A 17,921-nucleotide genomic window follows, 5' to 3' on the forward strand; every position below is an offset into this window, starting at 1 on the left:
TTGGGAACCAGAGAACAAACTGGAACAGGCTTTAGCTGGAATCACCACAGATGGATGGATGGAAGGGGGGACAAGGGGGTCAAAAGATAATCGTGTAATGAGGAGGAGGCGCAGGAGGTGGGCTCACTACCAGCTCGAGTGATAAAAAGTCTAAAGCCTAAACTTTGATGGATTACCAATTAACTGGATAAAAGGTGAATGTCTGATTAGAACGGGAAATTGTGAGGTTAATTTATTAATTATAGATCAATATTAGGGTGAAAGACATTTTGATGGCAATGTCAACAGGGAGGAGACAGCACAGGAGACAGAACTACCTTTCTGTGAATGTCAAACAAAACCAGCCATTTTGTTATTGTGAAAACACACAAGCTGAAACTTAAAGGTACCCTGTGGAGTTTTCTTGTGCATCTACGCCACCCTACAATCACTGAAAACACGTAAAAGTGAGTTGCGTTACTGGTGTACACTTGTTCATAATGGAATCAAGGTGTGTGAAGCCTGTTCAAGCTGCGGAGGAACGCATTAGATTCCACGAAGAAGGTCATGTGATCACTCACTCGTGTTTGTCTGTGAGTAGGATCTCACAAAAACAAATGGATGAATACGTTGAAATTTGCTGGAAATAAGATGTAATATCAGCAATGAGTGATTCATCTTCAGATCTTCCATTCTGAAGAATATTCAAGGCTATTGGCAGGATACCATTAGCTATGTGTTTCTGAACCATCAATCAAATTGATCAAATTCCTTGAAAACATACCGTGTGGATACAGTCTTTGTTATGTAAATGTTTATGATCCTGCCATGTGAAAGATAAAAGCAGTGAAGAAGTAAGTGAATCTATTCTATAAACACCCATAAAAACACAAGTAACACAGATATATATGTGTATCTCCTGTTGGGTAAAGACTCCCATGGTCCTGTTCTGTAATCATGTCCCCGAAGAGTTTTGGCTTGCAGGACGCCCCAGAACGAGCACAGGCACAAACAATATACAACACCACGAGAGGTCAGAAACTCCACAGGGCCTCTTTAAATCTAAACCACAGAGAACACAGATGCTCACAGACAAGCACAGACCATTAAAAATAAATGTCATACTTGTGCACGTTCTCAGAAAATGTTTTGTTCCGTATCAAGTGAAAACAGTACAGGCTTAAAAAGCGCCGATGATACCTTGCTGCTCAAAAAGGACTAACAAATATATCTGGCTGCACACGACATTCCGTTACTGACTTATTTGGCAAGAAACGCCTCTGAATATGAGTTAAGACCTTGCAGAATTTATGAGTACAACAAAACCATGTTTCCACAATTCTGCGGCTATTTTGGAACAGCGCTGTGATGACATCATTATCTCCAGTGTGAGATCGAGTTATCAGCCATCCAGTCACTCACCTTGGGCTTGGCTCTGGGTTTGAGCTGCTCCAGTTTCTTAGCTGCAGCTTCAATGGATGCTGCTGCTCCAAGCAGCTCAGTTTCTGCAATCACGGTTGGGTCTTCGGGGTCCACCCACTCTGAACCTACAGTGCACGAACAAACAGGCAATAATTTGCAAAATTAAAAATGTAATCTTGACAAGGTGTCAGTGGGGAGTGTGTCACCGCGTCATGCCTCACAACAACAACACTGATCACACAGACAAAAAACGAAAAAAAGAGTGCCACATATCACCACATCCCATGCATAGCTGCTGAAGGCCACTAAATGCCATTCATGGTCACAAAGATGTTTTTCATTAAGTGAGACGGCGTGTAAGACAGCATGATGGATGGAGCCGACTCGGAACTGGAGAAGCTTGAGAACAGCTGGATTTGGAGATGGGATTAAATGATTTGATGTTAGCACTGAGAAGACGAGGTGTTGAGCAGCTCACAACTGGTGAGATCAGTCACAGTACAGAAAACAACTCTAACTTACCTCCATCTGTGGCAAGAGAAGGAGGACAGAAGTATTACCAAACGATTCTTTAAAGGACTGTTTCTGTTTTTCTGTTGTTTAGGAAATTTAACTACAGTATATTTGGCACAAAGAGTGACCGGTCAATCTATTGTTGAGTTCACTGTGTTCTTGAAGAAAACTGATGTGGTTGCCTCAGACAGGGGATTAATTCAAATAACCATTATGAAAAGTATTTAATATCGTTTGGGAGATTTGGTTGGTAGCTTCTGTACAAAAGAGAGAAACGTTACACACTTGAACAGTGAATTCTGAGCATTTCACATTAAATGTGCTAAAATCAGTGCCTGTGAGCAGTTAAGGGATGTGGTGTGTGTGTGTGTGTGTGTGTGTGTGTGTGTGTGTGTGTGTGTGTGTGTACCTTTCATGGCCTCTGCCGTCTGGATGAGTTCTGTGACGGCTCCTGCCACTCGTTTGGAACAAGCTGCCAACTGCTGCTTCTGCTCTGCAGTGGGCTTCTGCAGGACCTGCACACACACACACACACACACACACACACACAAGCACACACACACACACACACACACATACACACACACAAGCAAATACCTTTACACACAGTACCACATGGTTATACGCTTTACAAAATTGAGTGGACTTAAATTATGGAAATTCTGAAACCTACACCCTTTTTTCACATCTTTCTAATGAGTGTTAATTTTATAGGAGGAGAAAGAGATTTAAAATGTTCATCTAATTATCCTTTTTTTTAGATTTCAAAAGTAGATAAAACAAAGCAAGAATCAAACTGGAATCATGAGCAAATTATCATTTTGCACATCTATGTTTAGAGACATGCACAACTGCAAGTCTATAACAATCTTATTTGTTAAAGTCTGCAAATTAATGTTACATTGCAGCGTCATTTCTACATCAAACATGACAGCGTACACATTAATAACGGAATCCCATCACCTACCAGTAGCACTTGTTCCAGTAGATCAATGTATCCAGTCGTACACTCAGATCCAAATGACAGGGCTCTGCTCTTCACCTCCCCGTTGACCTCTGGGTGATAGGCTGCTTGCTGAAAGACACACACACACACACACACACACACACACACACACACAGTTAGTTTCAGGAATGCTGACCCTGTGCAACACTGTTATTAAAGACCATTGCGTTTGGATTAGAACCTTGCAGGTGGTAAGCATGTCCGAAATGGCCTTGCGGCTAAGGTTGGCAGTGTGGATGATGTCCTCCTGCCGCGCTGAGTTCCCTGCAGCCACTGCCTTCGCGGTTGCCATGGTGATACCCTTGGTCATACGAATGAACTCTTCAGGTGTGGTCGTTTTGTTAGGAGCATCCTTAGACTGGAATACCTGGAGATAGCATAGGTGAGCGGGTGATATAAACTTGATTAAGAGACACCAAAACCCTCCTCAGCCATTTCTGCGTCAGCCTCAAAGCTTCTCGCTGCACGAGGGAAAATTTGCTTGTTTAGGTTGCTTTGATTGTTGGTTGATCCACTGAATGGTAGACAAATGTCATCTAAAAAAGTTTTTCAAGAGCAAGGTATTTCAAAACATTTAGTGGACAGTACAAAATACAGCACAAATGGTTAGTTCACATACATCTCCATTTCACCGCGGCTACTAGACAATAACTGCTATGGCGAGGCGATCAAGCATAAGGGATGTAAAGATGTTACAATAAATCAATGAGTAGACTGAAAGGAATATTTTTTTCTGCAATTCTGCAGATTAACCAAGGACAGAAATAAGTCATTAGTCGTGGCCCTCCACAGACGTGTACTATAAAATCCATTTGTGCAGAAGCAAAGCCCTCCAACTCTCCTCACCGCCAGTTCCTGTTTGATACACTCAATAGTGGCCTCCAGCGCTCTGGTGCCTCGTGTGGCCTCATCCTCCACGGCCTTCACAGTCTTCAGCAGGGACGTCACATTGGTCACCATCACCTGGCGGGAAAAGAGCATGCAAAATATGAAAGCATGTCACCTGAACGTTTCCAATTTTTTAAAAAAGAGCAGAGACACACTGAAAACACTGGTCTTATGTTATAACTTCCAAATGTTTACAGGTTATACAACAAACCCAAATAACACTGTTAGGTTATGGAATATCGAGGCTTTGAGCCTGTCAGTACAAGAAACCATTCATGTCCTACTTCTACTTATTACAACATGCTGCATATTACATTGCCTGTGAGTATGATCATGTATGAGCAAGTGGAAAAGAAGTTGGTGGTTTGGAGGATTACATGGAACTTTTTGGGTGTAGTACATCAAACTGAAAGACAGGGGGTGCACAACACCCACACAAGACCACCCACATCCCTCAAGTTAAACTCCTACCAGATTGTTTCACCCCAGGACCTACAACAATCTGATGAGGCATGTTGTCATCATCTAGAAGACTCCACAACACATTTTGCTGTCAGATAATGTGAAACTGAGGATTACATTTATGTCACAGCGAGAGGTGAGGCGCGTCATCCACAGATTATTAATTGTCATCCTGCAGGTGTGTTTCACTGCTTAGAAATATCAGAGTATCCTGTTACCTCCAACGTTCATTTACTGGCCATTTACATTTCTGAAAAGCACTCTTTAGTGTAACTTGTGTGAGCAGACATTCATAACAGCACCAGTGACGTCGGGACTGATTAATGGCACCACTTGGAGGAAGAGGATGTCTACTGTACAGTTCATTATGTACACGTCTTCACTCACATGGAACATTTACCTTCTTCTACCATGTGACTTGACATCATTCACTCTCGAAAGAATGAAAACAGCACAACTACCTTCATATCTTTAGATTTAAGCTTTTTAATGGACCGTTTCAATAACATGACAATGGAAAAACAAAGGAAAAAGAAGCAACTGGCCTTGTTTTCTGCTTTGTAAAATATATCTTTTAATTCAAGACATAAAACCTATATTTGTCTATATTCAAGCCCACTGGAGACCTTCACGCTGGACGACAGGGTTTCGAGCTTTGCTTCACCTTGGCAGCGCTCTTCAGCTGGTACATCGATGGATCATCTGCTGCCTTGCCAGCGGCACACTTGGTGGCACTAATGAGCTCGGCCAGCGCCTTGGCAACATCTTTGACAGCATTTATCAGAACCACCTAGAGAAAGGACACAAAAATAAATGCAAATTCATCAGCACACGATCTTGTTAAGGGTAAAAAAGAAAAAACCCTCAGAGGGTACGATCATTCAGAAGTCACTTTTCTTAAAAAAAGGACAAACATCTGAGATTTAGGTTGTATGATCAAGAAATCCTTGAAGCATTTTAGGGATTTATAATCTACCTTCTAATGGCCCAGCACCTGCACAGGCTGTCTTTTAGACACTACAACAAACCTGTAAAAGTGATTTTGTTGTTCTGACTGGTACCACGCATGCTCAGGACCCATCCGACTAACCTGCGTCTCAGGATCATCAGAGCCAATGCTGGCAGCTCCCAGTTTGACCACATCGGTGAGCTGGGTAATGGTTTTGGCAGATGATTGGGCAGCCTGAGCCAACTTGTCCTGACCAGAAGCCGCACCAGACACCAGCATCTTTGTGTCCTCAACCAGAGCTTTGGCAGTCTTCAGAATGTTTTCTCTGGAAAGAGAAATTGAGAAACGCAAAAAAAAAACAAAAACCAGAGTAAAAGTTAGAGAAGCTGAGTCAATAATGATCAATAAAGCATCTGAGCTTCAATGTGCTGAAGCTTTTGCGAGAAAACAAGTTCAATATCTGAAAACCTGATGCGAGAATCACCAGCTGAAATAAAATATAAATGTAAAATGCACACTGGTGTACAACAGAAGGGGAATCTGTACTTTTATGGAAGGATTTAAGTCAGTCATTTGTCAAAATTTGCCGTCAGAAAGCTACTGAAAAGTTGCTTCTCAATTTTTAAAGCTGCACCGTGAAAAAAAATAAAGATAAAAAAACCCCACTCTCTTTCATCCTGCCCCAGGAGGGCTTCTCTGCATTTTTACTTTCATGGTTCTTGAGTGAGGTAAAGTACAATTTCACTACCAATTATCTGTGAGGATCTGGGTTAATCCTTTTCAGTCATAGTGGCATGTAAGATGCCAAGTCTTTTCTCAGATCATTCACTATTTATCCCTTTGAACTCCATTCTTTTAAAAAACGATGTCAAATATTTGATTAACGCATTTGTACAACAATGTACCATTTCAAAGTGCATTATGTAATCAACATTTCTAACTTCTGAACCTTTCGCTGTTTTTATCCTCACCGCCGACGTCCTTTCAAACGGAGTCTTTCGTCTGAGAGAAAGCACAGTAAGAGATGTGACACCTCCTCCATCTTTCAAACCCTGAGGGTAATTTGTAGTTTCTAACTCAAGACATTTCCTGCCCTTGTTCAGCTAATATGTCATTCTGTCAGTCTCCCGAGAAAGATAACCAGGGGGTGGATTTTAGGCTTCAATCTGGTCTCACACTTGTGTAGTCAACTGTGTCCTGTGCTTTTAATACAGAGATAGTAAAGCACATTTCCAGCTCTCACCTGTGGTCAGCGAAGGACTCGTCGTTCTCTGCGTTGAGCGTGCCGGCGGAGGCAAACATGATGGTTGTGTCCAAATCAGCGATGATGCCTGACACCGCGCTGGCTGCTGTGATGCAGGCCTGCGTGCCCTTGTTGCCTGCCTGGAGGGCTGAGAGCACCAAAGACACCTGTGGACACACACACACACACACACACACACACACACACACACACACACACACATTACAGCCTATATTCAGACTGGTAAGGTTGTACAGATGTCTTCACATTAGCCTTATCTAACCTGTCTGAGACACAGATGCATTTTCTTAACTATTTTCTACATTCAAAAAGACAACAGTTTTGATCTTTAGGGGTAAACTAGGGCGACCGGATCTGGTCACTTTGAATGCAGATGAACACACATCAACTGGTCAAAACAATGCAGAACACACACTCAACCTCACTCAGTCAGCGAAATATAGTCAATATTAAAACTGCTTTTGCCTCCCATTCATTTCCCTCAGAGATGCCTGAGTGGCACCAGATGAACCGTCTTTTCTGGACTCCAGCTATGGTTTCAAGCGTTAACACTTATTCATATTGAAAATACAGAGGAAGAGTTTGGAAAAAGGCCCACAGATAAGACAAAGCATCATGTTACATCATCTTAATAAAAAGATAGCAATCAAATGAGTAAACCCAAGATTTGGTATCCAAATTTGGGAGTAGCATAAATTAAGAGGACATTTGCTCTCTCAGGCAACGACAGCACATCTGGACATTGTTGCCAGACTGTTTTAAAATGAACTGTGTAAAATTTAGGCAAAAATTATTTAAATCAAACTGAAGGGGAATGTATTTTGCCCAGGACTATGAATAAAACAGCCAGCCTTTGAAGCATAAACATGCCCACAGCAAAGGATTTCTTCAAAAATACTTTATTTTGTAGGAAATTATTTTTTTGGAGGCATGTGATAAATTTAATTATAGCACTAACCCTCTTACATTGTTGATACCGTGACAGTAGAATCACTTGGTGTGAGTCACACAGCAAGAAAATAATGACATTGTGTTGTTTGGGCCGCAGAGGTTGTTGGTGATGGTGACGGAACCGAGCTAAGTGAGAAAAACTTCCAGCACGAATTGACTTGATCTGAACGTAATTCACACTTTAGATGCAGCTCAGGTTCAGTAGCGGTGTGGACGCAGAGGACAAAACAGCTCTTATCAAACACGGCAGGTAGGAATTGGACAAAGATGTGGTTGTAAACAAATAGATCAAGGCACGTCTGACACAAATGTGTAACAACAACATTCTGACCCCCGATCTTTTAATGCTGTGGTACCTTCTCTGTGACAGCACGGGCACAGTCAATGAGCTCTCGTTTGGTGAAGCTGTCGGAGGGAGTGATCTGGAGCGCTCCGGCCTTCTGGACCAGGAAGATGCAGCCGTGACCCAGATCCTGCACTCGAGTCTTGATTTGGAAACCAATCTAGATGAGACCGTAACACAATATTCGCGAGAGGTTATTTCTGAACAAAACTAGTTATGGGGGGCGGCATGGTGGCTGTCTGGCAACCAAAGGGTTGCTGGTTCGATCCTCACTTCCCCTGGTGACCATGTCGAAATGTCCTCGAGCAAGATACCGAGCCCCCCATATTGCTCTGGGATAGGCTCACTAGTTGTGTTCCAAGTCTAACTGGCCCTCTTTGTCTGAATGCAAGTACACACTCATATAAACGCTCCTGCCAGGTCTCTCTTACAATACAATTTCTTAATCTAAATGAGACTTGCCTGTTTAACTAAAGATTAACAACAAAACCTTGGCTTTCAAAAGATAATTTGAATAAAATTACAACTATGTTAATGTTATTCATGACTTGTTCTCTTAATATAGTTCTTCATGCACCTCTTCTTACATGCTTGCAGCTAGCACTACTGCTTTAAGCAACAGATTAAAAAACAATCCGTCACCATGAAAGCAAGGTTGTGTAATGAGAAAGTCGATCCGACTCTGGCCATCCTCACCTCCTCTGGCTCAGCTGTGTGAGCAGCCAGTCGCCCCTGAACAGCCAGCTGGCTGAAGTCCACGGTCACCTGAGAGGCCAGAGCTCCCAGCTCGTCTGGACATGTCACTGACTTGGTCATCTGATCGAAAACAAGACATGGATCATCAGTCATTAATGTAAACAAGTGGAACAGCTCAGAACAGGAGCGGGCCCTGAGGACAAAATCAAATATCATATAGTTTTGGCCAAATATCTCAATATCAATTCAAGACAATGTTTCAAGGAGGAGTATTGGTGCTTTTACAAGATAATAACAATGTGATTTTAGGTAATCAACAGGAGTGTGAGGGCGGCACGGTAGTGCAGTGGTTAGCACTGTCGCCTCATAGTAAGAACGTTCTGGCTCCCAGCTTGGGATCTTTCTGTGTGGAGTCTGCATGTTCTCCCTGTTCCTGTGTGGGTTCTCTCTGGTACTCCAGCTTCCTCCCACCGTCCAAAGACATCAAGAGGGTTGATTGATTGATACTCTAAATTGACTGTAGGTGTGACTGTGAGTGTGAATTGTTGTCTGTCTATATGTGTTGGCCCTGAGATGGACTGGCGACCCGTGAACCCTGCCTCTCACCCGAAGGCTGCTGGGATAGGCTCCAGCCCCCCCGTGACCCTTGACAGGATAAGCGGTAGAAAATGGATGGATGGAACATAAGTGTGAATTCAGGGACTGAGTAGGTGAATATTATTATATATTATTATAAATATGATTACAACATCTAGGGCAGTCTTGTATATTCACGAAATGGCATCACTGTCCTGTAAAGTGGCCTATAAAGGCAAGATATTCGTGGAACGCATCCAACTAACTAACTAACCGGAAATGAATGCCACAGTCCAGTTACTGAATGTTGGCACGAAAGAATTTTATCTGTCATTTCAAGGATTTCACCAGTGCTACATTCATTACTCACAGTCATATTCATGCTCTAATTCAACACACAGTCATTTTGAATTCTTACCATCTCCTGAGCAGTGACAGCGATGGCCTTGGAGTACTTCACCATACTGGTCTGGTAATCCACAAATGAGCCCTCAGGTTCAGGTGGTGTCCCCTCATCCAGCTGGAGAACCACACAAACACACACTTACAGACTCCTAAAACAGCTTTCATCACTTTCATTTTCATCAAGATTTGTTTGTCCTTCATTAAAGTTCCAAAAAACCCCAAAAAACCTTCCATACATTGGAACATTGTACAAATTACATAATAAATTAGCCAGCGATTATAGTTCTGCCAGGTGTGCAGGTATCTCTTAATATGCAAACCAACATTAATTCAATTTTATGAACACTCACTACAAGTTTTCCCCTGGATCTGCTATGCAATTACATGTCAACTCTAAAAATATTTGCTGCGTACATTATGTTTCTGGCATTTCTGCTAAATTAGACAGTGCTTAGCACATCTGAGTGTCAAAACCAGGGAGACGAGAGTGATGAGGGAAAAGAACGCTGGTGCTGAATCCACACAATCACAAGTACATGATGTTCGCTTAGCTCAATGAGCAAAATAACGCCTTACAATCTGTTCTGACAAAGTGACTAAAAGCTCAGCAGCAAAGCCTTTAAATCAACTCTGCTGAAAAGATGGTGGAGTGACCGTTATCTCCGTTTCATCAACTGCAACACAATGCATCTTCATTCATTATTCATGACAGGGGACACACACAACTCACATGCGCGCGCGCCCACCCGCCCACACACACACACACACACACACACACACACACACACACACACACACTTGATCCAGAGATGCTGCTCCCTCTGGCGACAAGGACCTCAGGCGCTTTTTCACCTCTGTGATAAGTCTTGCTCAGAAATGTTCCATCTAATCACCTGATGCTCTTCTTCTGTCTATCCGGGAGGAGGTTTTTTTTTTCTCTCTTTTTTCACACCATTGTTTTGTGACTGTTAATTGCACAGATAGTCTAAATACGCAATGCTGGCTGAGTGATGTCGCTCTGGTTTATTGGCTTGAATTTTGCATTAATATGCAAATCTGAGGGGTATTTTACGCTGACATCATAATCAGAAATGTCATAGGTGATGTAATAGGGAAGAAAAAAAGGAAACCTTATTTGGGAAAATATTCTCTGAATAAATCCCAGACAATCTTTGCCAAAGATGAAGTAAACGCTCTTTCCTGTCAGTGTTCTGTGCCTTCCAACCACTTTATTCTACTCGTTTTCCTTACACTTGGCCTAAACAAGGTCTGTTCCGCTACAATATTCAGCCAACTCATTTGACTCATGCTGGAGGGTGGAAGGCTGTGTAGTCTCAGGCAACCACACTGGAGGTGTACTACATATAACTTTGGGTTGTTTCGCCATAATGCTTTCAGAGCCTGAAGAGAGGAAATGAAAAGGAATTGTTCTTGTGTTTTGTTTTTTTTGTGGTTTTTTTACTGGATACAAGTATAGTCTATGTCATCTGGGAGCAGCTCCAGAGCGCTATCCCGGGAACGAAACAGAGATATTTGCCATAACTTGCTGCTCTAGGTTCTGATATGTGTTCTTAAATACCTCATGATTGAACAGAACTGGAAAAGCTTGCTGCAGAGCCAAACTAGTTGAGAGGCTTTATGGTGCTTTTTCAGATTGATTAAAAGACTCTTACAGACAGATTTTTGCAATCTTATTGCAAACCACACTGTAGTAACCTTTGGGCGCAACCATCAATCTGAAGCATGTCCACCTCAATCGCCACAGCCATGATAAAACAAGGCCACAGCTAGGAGAAAGTGCCAAACTGGAATGCTAATTTTTCAAAGAAAGCTTGAGGTAAGATACTGTTAGCGTGCCTGTGCTGTTGTGTTGATCACGTGTTATCTCCTGATGCAAGTTTATTAGCTGGTTAGCTGACAGAAGCTGTAGCAGTGTAGGACACTGAGTCTCCAACAAAAAGTATCATGACATTTTTGTCATTTTTGTAGGATCAAGTCATACTGAAAGAGTGAGGGATAATTAAGACGACCCCTTACTATCATTAAGACGACCCTTACTACCATTAAGACCACCCCTTACTATCAGTAAGACGACCCCTTACTATCAGTAAGACGAACCCTTGCCTTAGCAAAGCGCATTTGGTTAAAAGGTAAATCATGTTATTGCTAATATACAGCATTAGAGATAATTTTGTGGCTACGGAACATAAACGAGAGACTCACCTTGGCCATGGCTTCCGCGATGGAGTCCACCATACCTCCCACCATGCCTACTTCACTGGCGGCCTCATTCAGTGTCACCATGATGTCATCAACAGCCTCCTTCATGAGCTGAGATGCCTCTGCGATGGCGTCATGGGTATGGGATGCCTGAGAGGTACATGTTAAATATTCTTATGTGATTTCCTTAAACCTTCATAAACTGAGGAGAGGGATTGCATCATGTATAACACTGTCAGCATAAACCTCCCAGGGGTGGGTGGGGGCGAAGACAGTAAAATGATCTCACCTTTGGGTTTCCTCCCCCCTCCTTCGCAGCGTAGAGCATCTGCAGGGCCGACTCAGCGAGGGTCTTGGTTTGATCCAAGAATGTCATCTGTTGCTGGTGGTCCTTCAACTTGGAGGCCACACCCACAGAGGCCTTGATCAACGGTTCAAAGTAACGAGCCAGCTGGGTCACCTGAGGGTAAAATGTTCTCATGAGCTCTCAGGGAGCAGTCCAAATGTAGCTCTTCTCTAATTCATATTTCTAAAGCTGAAAATGAAACCCTAGTAGTTCTGCTGTCATATCGTAAAAAAAGCTTTTAAATGTGTCTACTGGTTAAAAGAACATGCAATTACTATGAAACAATGTAGAAGCAAAACTCTAAATAAAGACCATGAAAACATTGAGTGTCTCAAAATTGTGCTGCAAACACGGAAATATGTAATGCAGCTTCTCATATAAGAGTACTACTCTGTTGCTTCACACTTACAGAGTAAAAGTAAAGTCATTAACTGCCTGTCCTATATACCTTGTGTCCTAGTTGGGAAGCTTCGCCCCTGGCAGCGGTGGAAACAGGGTCAATTAAGTGGCCAATTTCCTGCACGGTGGACGTCAACTGTTCTTGCAGAGCCTGCAGAGAGGAAATGAAAAGAAATTTTCTCTTGTGTTGCTTTTTATGAGAAACAGAAGTACATTCAAATATGTCATTTGGAAGCAGCTCAAGAGCGCTATCCAGGGAACGAGAGGGAGAGATTCTGCTGTAAGCTTCTCTAGGTTCTGCTATGTGTACTTAAATACTTCATGATTCAACAAACCCCAGTGTCAAAACCAGCTCTATAATTAATTCTGCCTTCAAAGTCAGTGATACAAGGTATTGGGGTTTAAGGATCCAGCAGTGCAAGTCCGCTATTGAACAGGTCAAGTTAAAAGGCTGCTTTGTTCTACACAAAGTTTTTAGATAACATTAATGGGCAGGAACTTATTTAAAAAGCCCAACAACAGATGCATAATTTAACAGGGAGAAACATCAATAGTGTGAGAGAGAGAGAGAGAGAGAGAGAGAGAGAGAGAGAGAGAGAGAGAGAGAGAGAGAAAGCCGAGAGAAAGAGAGAGAGAGAGAGAAAGCCAAGAGAGAGAGAGAGAGAGAGAGAGAGAGAGAGAGAAAGCCGAGAGAGAGAGAGAGAGAGAAAGCCGAGAGAGAGAGAGAGAGAGAGAAAGCCAAGAGAGAGAGAGAGAGAGAGAGAGAGAAAGCCAAGAGAGAGGTGTGCAACCAAGATCAACACTCTTAAAAACAAACAGTGAGAGATTCAAACAGGAAGCATGCTCACAGTTGCCTGTGGATGATGTAAAGCAATTTTCGGATGGTTGCTCACCTCCAGCGAGATGTCGTCCCTGCTGGGTAAGCTCTGGCTGACTGCTGCCAGAGAGGCCTGCTCAATGTCCCGGATACATTTGTTGATGTTGTCAATTGAGGAGTCACACTCCCGCTGGCCTGGGGCCTTGTCACTGAGAATGAAATAAAAGGAGAATAAAAAGCAGGGAGGAATAGGAGAGCAGCAACAGAAAAGCAATTTAATGATTAGGGAAAAAAAGAAAAAAAAAGAACAAGATCATAGGATGATGTATGAGTGGATAAAAGGTAGAGGTGAGGGTGACAGAGGATAAAAAGCAGAGAGAAATATGAGGAGACAGGAAGTGAGAGAGGAATGATAATATACATGACACTTATTACAACACAGACAGGTTCCAGGATGTCTTTGTAACATCTTTTCTACTAAATCCCTCATCTTGCTGCTGCTCAGGTCATATCTGTTGAATTGGGGCCTGGAGGGTCTCAACACCACAGGGGGATCAAGCTGTGCAGCCAAATTAGCTTTCAGAGATGTCTGTAAGATGGGAGGGCACCGGCCACAAGGACAGACTAAGTTATTTAACACTACTTTCCATGCAAGATCACACATCGAAAGTTAAACTAAAAATCAACCACGTCTTGGTGTGTAATGAGAGTAATAAAGCTATATCGCCGAACTCTATTAAATGCTTGAAGTGCCAGCGCAGTGTAAAGATGAGCATGATAAGGGCATCAGGACTGAAAGAGATGCTAAGCTGTTGCGTGTGATTGCTAATGTGCTAATGTTCCCAGCCTTGTACCCCGAAAATTCAGAGTATTTGACTCTTGAAATTAGTCTGCATCAGATTTAGTCCACTGAAGGTCAAATAGAAAAGGTGTGAGAGAGGAGATGAAAAATGTAAGCAGCAGAGGTGTGAGAACAACTATTTGTCAACTTGGAATTGTATTTTGGCGTCATTTCCCAAGGACACTGCATTAGTTCAACAGTACCGGAGGACTTGATAAATGGATGCAGAGGCTGTACAGTAAAATCTTTGTAACCTTAGATCTAGATGTAATATTTGTGTACCCAGAAATAACCACGTCCCTACAGGAAAATGGAGTACACAGCTGGAAAACACCAACCACAAAAAAAGAATTAAAAGACCTTTAAACCTGTAAACACTCAGAGTCTGCACACCTCCACCCTGGTGAATGTTTGGCCCTCGGCACTTTCACGCTTATTAAAGCTACAGACGGCGAGTGGGCCCTCATAACCCCCCCATGCTTGTCTGTTCCATAGAACGTGAGGGTAGTGAAACCTCAGAATATTTGAATTTTCCATGACAGGGCAGGTGAACACATGCACTGCGGAGCAAATCACACTTCTTGCGTCGACTAGGTGGCACCAGAAAACACACACTTACTATATATTTTCTTGCTGTACATCATGAAAAGACAACACAGTGTGAAACTGATGCAAGTTGAATGACGTTTGGCTCATTGGCTCAATGTCAGTAATGTTGATGTAATATTGCAGATGGACTGTTGTTCAAAATGCTGTTGTGTTTTGTGTATCATCTCGCTTACCGGATGGCTGTAATAAGACTCTTGATGGAGTCGGACACGGTGCGAGAGTGACCAGCCAGAACAGACCAGGTGGGCGGGTCTTTAGGGTTGATAACCAATGAGCGTGCAGTCTTGAGCAGGTAGGTTGAGCTGTCAAGCATGGAGCATGCTGATTGGATGATGGGTTCCTGCGCTGCAGAGCCCTACAGCAGATGAAGACATTATCTATTACTAAATCCCTCACGTGCAGCTCCCACCGCTTTGCTAAGACACTCAGTACATGTTACTGGAACAGTCTTCAAGCAGGCAGACCTCGTGGCTGATTTGAGCAGGGACGCTGGCAAACTCTGGGTTGGATGCAAACGTCGTCAGGTTTTCCACAGCTTCAATTAGCGGCGCAGTGGCGACGCGACACTTGCTCCTGTTCACCTCTGAGAAATCACCATCTAGAGCCTCCAGAGAGAAAGACAGAAGATAAAAGTTGCATAAAATAAGTCTGATTCAAACATTGTGCATATCACCCTAAATCACTTAGAATCCATCTAAGTGTTTCAGGATTTACTGGACAGGGCATCTATGAAATGATCCCTGAACAATCACAAAGCTGTTGAACATCAATTAAGGAAATAAGAGCCAACGCTGTAATTAGACTGGCAAAGAAATCCTACCTTGATGGTTTTGACCAAGTTGGCAGTGCTGTTGGCGACCTCCTTGGCAGACTGGACAAAGTGCCTCTTGGCGACTGGGTTGGTTGTTTTAGAGGAGGCCAGACGGCAGGCGTTGCACAGCGCCGAGGTATGCTTAGCAACAATGGTGGCTGCTGAGAGCACCTGCAGTATAATACCGACACAGTGTTCAATTAGCGAAGGACGTTTTACTGTACTGCAGCACTCCAAGTTGAAGGACGCACGATAGCAGTAGGGTTCATACTGTCATGTAAGCAAAACCATTAGCCTCGAACAAAGACTGTCATTGAGGAAAATAAAGGTGGTAATCAGGAAAATATTACTTTTCAGAGCTGCAATCAAGCATTCAGATCTTCCTGCACCAGGAATTTGCAGAAAACAAATTATAAAAAAAGGAATGTTGTCTTTATTTTGAAGCCAGCTATTTGATTTTGTAAAAAAAAAAAGTCAAAGTTGTTACTGCAATGGGAGTGAGAACATAATGTATGAAATTGACTTTTTGTAATCTTTTCAACACAAGAAAATATTTTCATTTTAAAAAGTGTTCAGTACTAAGATACTCCTGCTTCTGCCAAAAGCTTGTAGAGTTAATCTGCTGAATTATTGGTAAAGTGGTGCCTCTAATACCAAATCCAGTGAACTGCAAACATTTACCCAGATGATTTTTTTTTAAATTTCTAATAATGTATGAGCTCTGCTATGGAAGAAGACCAAGCTGTAGACTTTCTCAGTTACTGATAGAAATGACTTTTTACTTTGCTCTTAAAAGGATACAGTAACTCAAAAAAAGGCCAGTTAGGTTCTGAAATATTTTGAATGTTTCACACCAATTCTTGTAAGAGAATATTAGACTGATGATGGGGTAGCGATCTGAATACGGTCGTTTTCGATGTCTTCTCATTTGTCTACTCAAATTTACACCAAGATGAAACAAAAAGATGGAGCTGTATGGGTGCAGGGTAATTCCTGATATGTAATCCATACCTGTTCACATACTTCCCTGTTACATACACCAGTTACCTGACAGGACTTGCCAAGATCACCTTCTGACAAATCTGAAACTGATACTTTGTAGATTTGACTGACAGTTTATAGGCTTACGCACAGAAAGTGCGAAAGGGGTCATGTACCTGGGAGGGGCTACTGTCTGGGTCGACAAGATTCTGACAGGCCATCTGGATTGCCTGGTTTGCTTTGGCAAATTGGATGGGATCCACCAACCCCTGGTGCCCCGCCTGACTGTTGGGGTCAGACACGCCCACCAGGTAGGAGGCCTGTCCAGCAGCTTCGGTGAGGCCGCACAGAGCCTTTGATGCTGATCCTACACATTCTCCGAATGACGACACATCTCCCATCTTACAGTTCTGAGAAATCCCCGCCATGGACTCTCCCAGGACCTGGACGGAAACAGAAGAGAGCTCAGGATGTTATGTGTTGTCTGTGTGCTTTGTGCTTGTGAGTTTTTTTTCTCTCCGCTGGTTGTTTTGAAGGCCTACCTTGGAGTTCTCCATCACACTCTCGATGCAGTCGAAGTAGGAGAGGTCACTGACCGGCTCGTTGGGATTGTCCAGCATTCCTCGGACAGCCTGAAACACAAACAAGCTGTTTCACAACTCGAAGATCCTCAACACCCAAGTTATTTTCCCTAAATCCGCTCCACAAATGTAGAGTATGATGGATTTTTTTTCCCTTTAAACCAGGGTAGGCCTTTGCTGAATGAATGCTGACTGTTCCTGCTCCATCAGAAGTTGTGTTTACCTCCAACTCTCTCAGGGCGTTGTCGCACTCCTTCTGTCCAGGAGCCTGCTGTGTGCACAGCGTGATCAGCTGGTTAATGCTGTCCGTCACAGCTCTGAAACAAAGAACAGATTCACACACCAATCCACAGCTTAGCAGTTCACAAGCGACTGCATCCATCTTTGTACCGGAATTTAAACCTCTAATGACAAGTGAAATCGGGAGCTAAGCTCGGCACCGTCGAAGCTCTTTAAGACACATTTTGATTTTCCTGGGAAAAAAAACATGATGATTAAGTGCTTTTCCCAATAAACTTGAACATCATAGAGAAACGCTATTATTTTGATAAGATTACCATGAATCAGTAAGTTGAATTTTTGTTGTATTGTTTTTAAGCAAAGAGCATATGTACCCTGTTTTTCATCAAGTAAAGGAAATGAGCCATCGAAAATATGTCATTGTTTGAAAGAGATTGATGGACGGTAATTGAGTGGAAATACTTTGAATACTTTTTCTAAGTATCTGTATGTTATGTCCCACAGTCCAAGGACATCAAGAGGGGACGAGGCTGATTGACACTCTGAACTGACCGCAGGTGTGGCTGTGAGTGTGAATGGTAGTCTGTCTATATGTGTTGGAGGATAAGCGGTAGAAAATGCA

General features: G+C 42.7%; 1 protein-coding gene and 1 long non-coding RNA gene across 5 annotated transcripts in view; one reads left to right on the forward strand and one right to left on the reverse strand.

Annotated features, from left to right (window-relative positions):
- LOC147269594 (talin-2) overlaps positions 1-17,921 on the reverse strand; it is an 87,091-nt gene that overhangs the window by 4,145 nt on the left and 65,025 nt on the right. For all 4 annotated transcript variants that reach the window (XM_086187614.1, XM_086187592.1, XM_086187607.1 and 1 more), the window contains 21 exons: positions 17,283-17,376; positions 17,021-17,110; positions 16,655-16,921; positions 15,507-15,668; positions 15,151-15,291; positions 14,860-15,041; positions 13,313-13,445; positions 12,469-12,570; positions 11,964-12,134; positions 11,678-11,824; positions 9,468-9,569; positions 8,474-8,593; positions 7,791-7,937; positions 6,463-6,629; positions 5,361-5,544; positions 4,935-5,060; positions 3,767-3,883; positions 3,102-3,287; positions 2,882-2,989; positions 2,324-2,429; positions 1,402-1,526 (listed from right to left, as the gene is read on the reverse strand). In XM_086187614.1, the coding sequence (XP_086043740.1) occupies positions 1,402-1,526; positions 2,324-2,429; positions 2,882-2,989; positions 3,102-3,287; positions 3,767-3,883; positions 4,935-5,060; positions 5,361-5,544; positions 6,463-6,629; positions 7,791-7,937; positions 8,474-8,593; positions 9,468-9,569; positions 11,678-11,824; positions 11,964-12,134; positions 12,469-12,570; positions 13,313-13,445; positions 14,860-15,041; positions 15,151-15,291; positions 15,507-15,668; positions 16,655-16,921; positions 17,021-17,110; positions 17,283-17,376 (2,977 nt within the window). The remainder of the gene's footprint in view (positions 1-1,401; positions 1,527-2,323; positions 2,430-2,881; positions 2,990-3,101; positions 3,288-3,766; positions 3,884-4,934; positions 5,061-5,360; positions 5,545-6,462; positions 6,630-7,790; positions 7,938-8,473; positions 8,594-9,467; positions 9,570-11,677; positions 11,825-11,963; positions 12,135-12,468; positions 12,571-13,312; positions 13,446-14,859; positions 15,042-15,150; positions 15,292-15,506; positions 15,669-16,654; positions 16,922-17,020; positions 17,111-17,282; positions 17,377-17,921) is intronic.
- Positions 11,230-12,331, forward strand: LOC147269595 (uncharacterized). Its single transcript, XR_015110423.1, has 3 exons — positions 11,230-11,291; positions 11,632-11,831; positions 11,993-12,331. It is a non-coding gene; the product is annotated as an uncharacterized LOC147269595 (long non-coding RNA).

The sequence above is a fragment of the Aulostomus chinensis genome, chromosome 2 (genome assembly GCF_037954235.1).
Source record: "Aulostomus chinensis isolate RoL2024-O1b breed Wild chromosome 2, RoL_Achi_v1.0, whole genome shotgun sequence".
NCBI classification, from domain to species: Eukaryota; Metazoa; Chordata; class Actinopteri; order Syngnathiformes; family Aulostomidae; genus Aulostomus; species Aulostomus chinensis.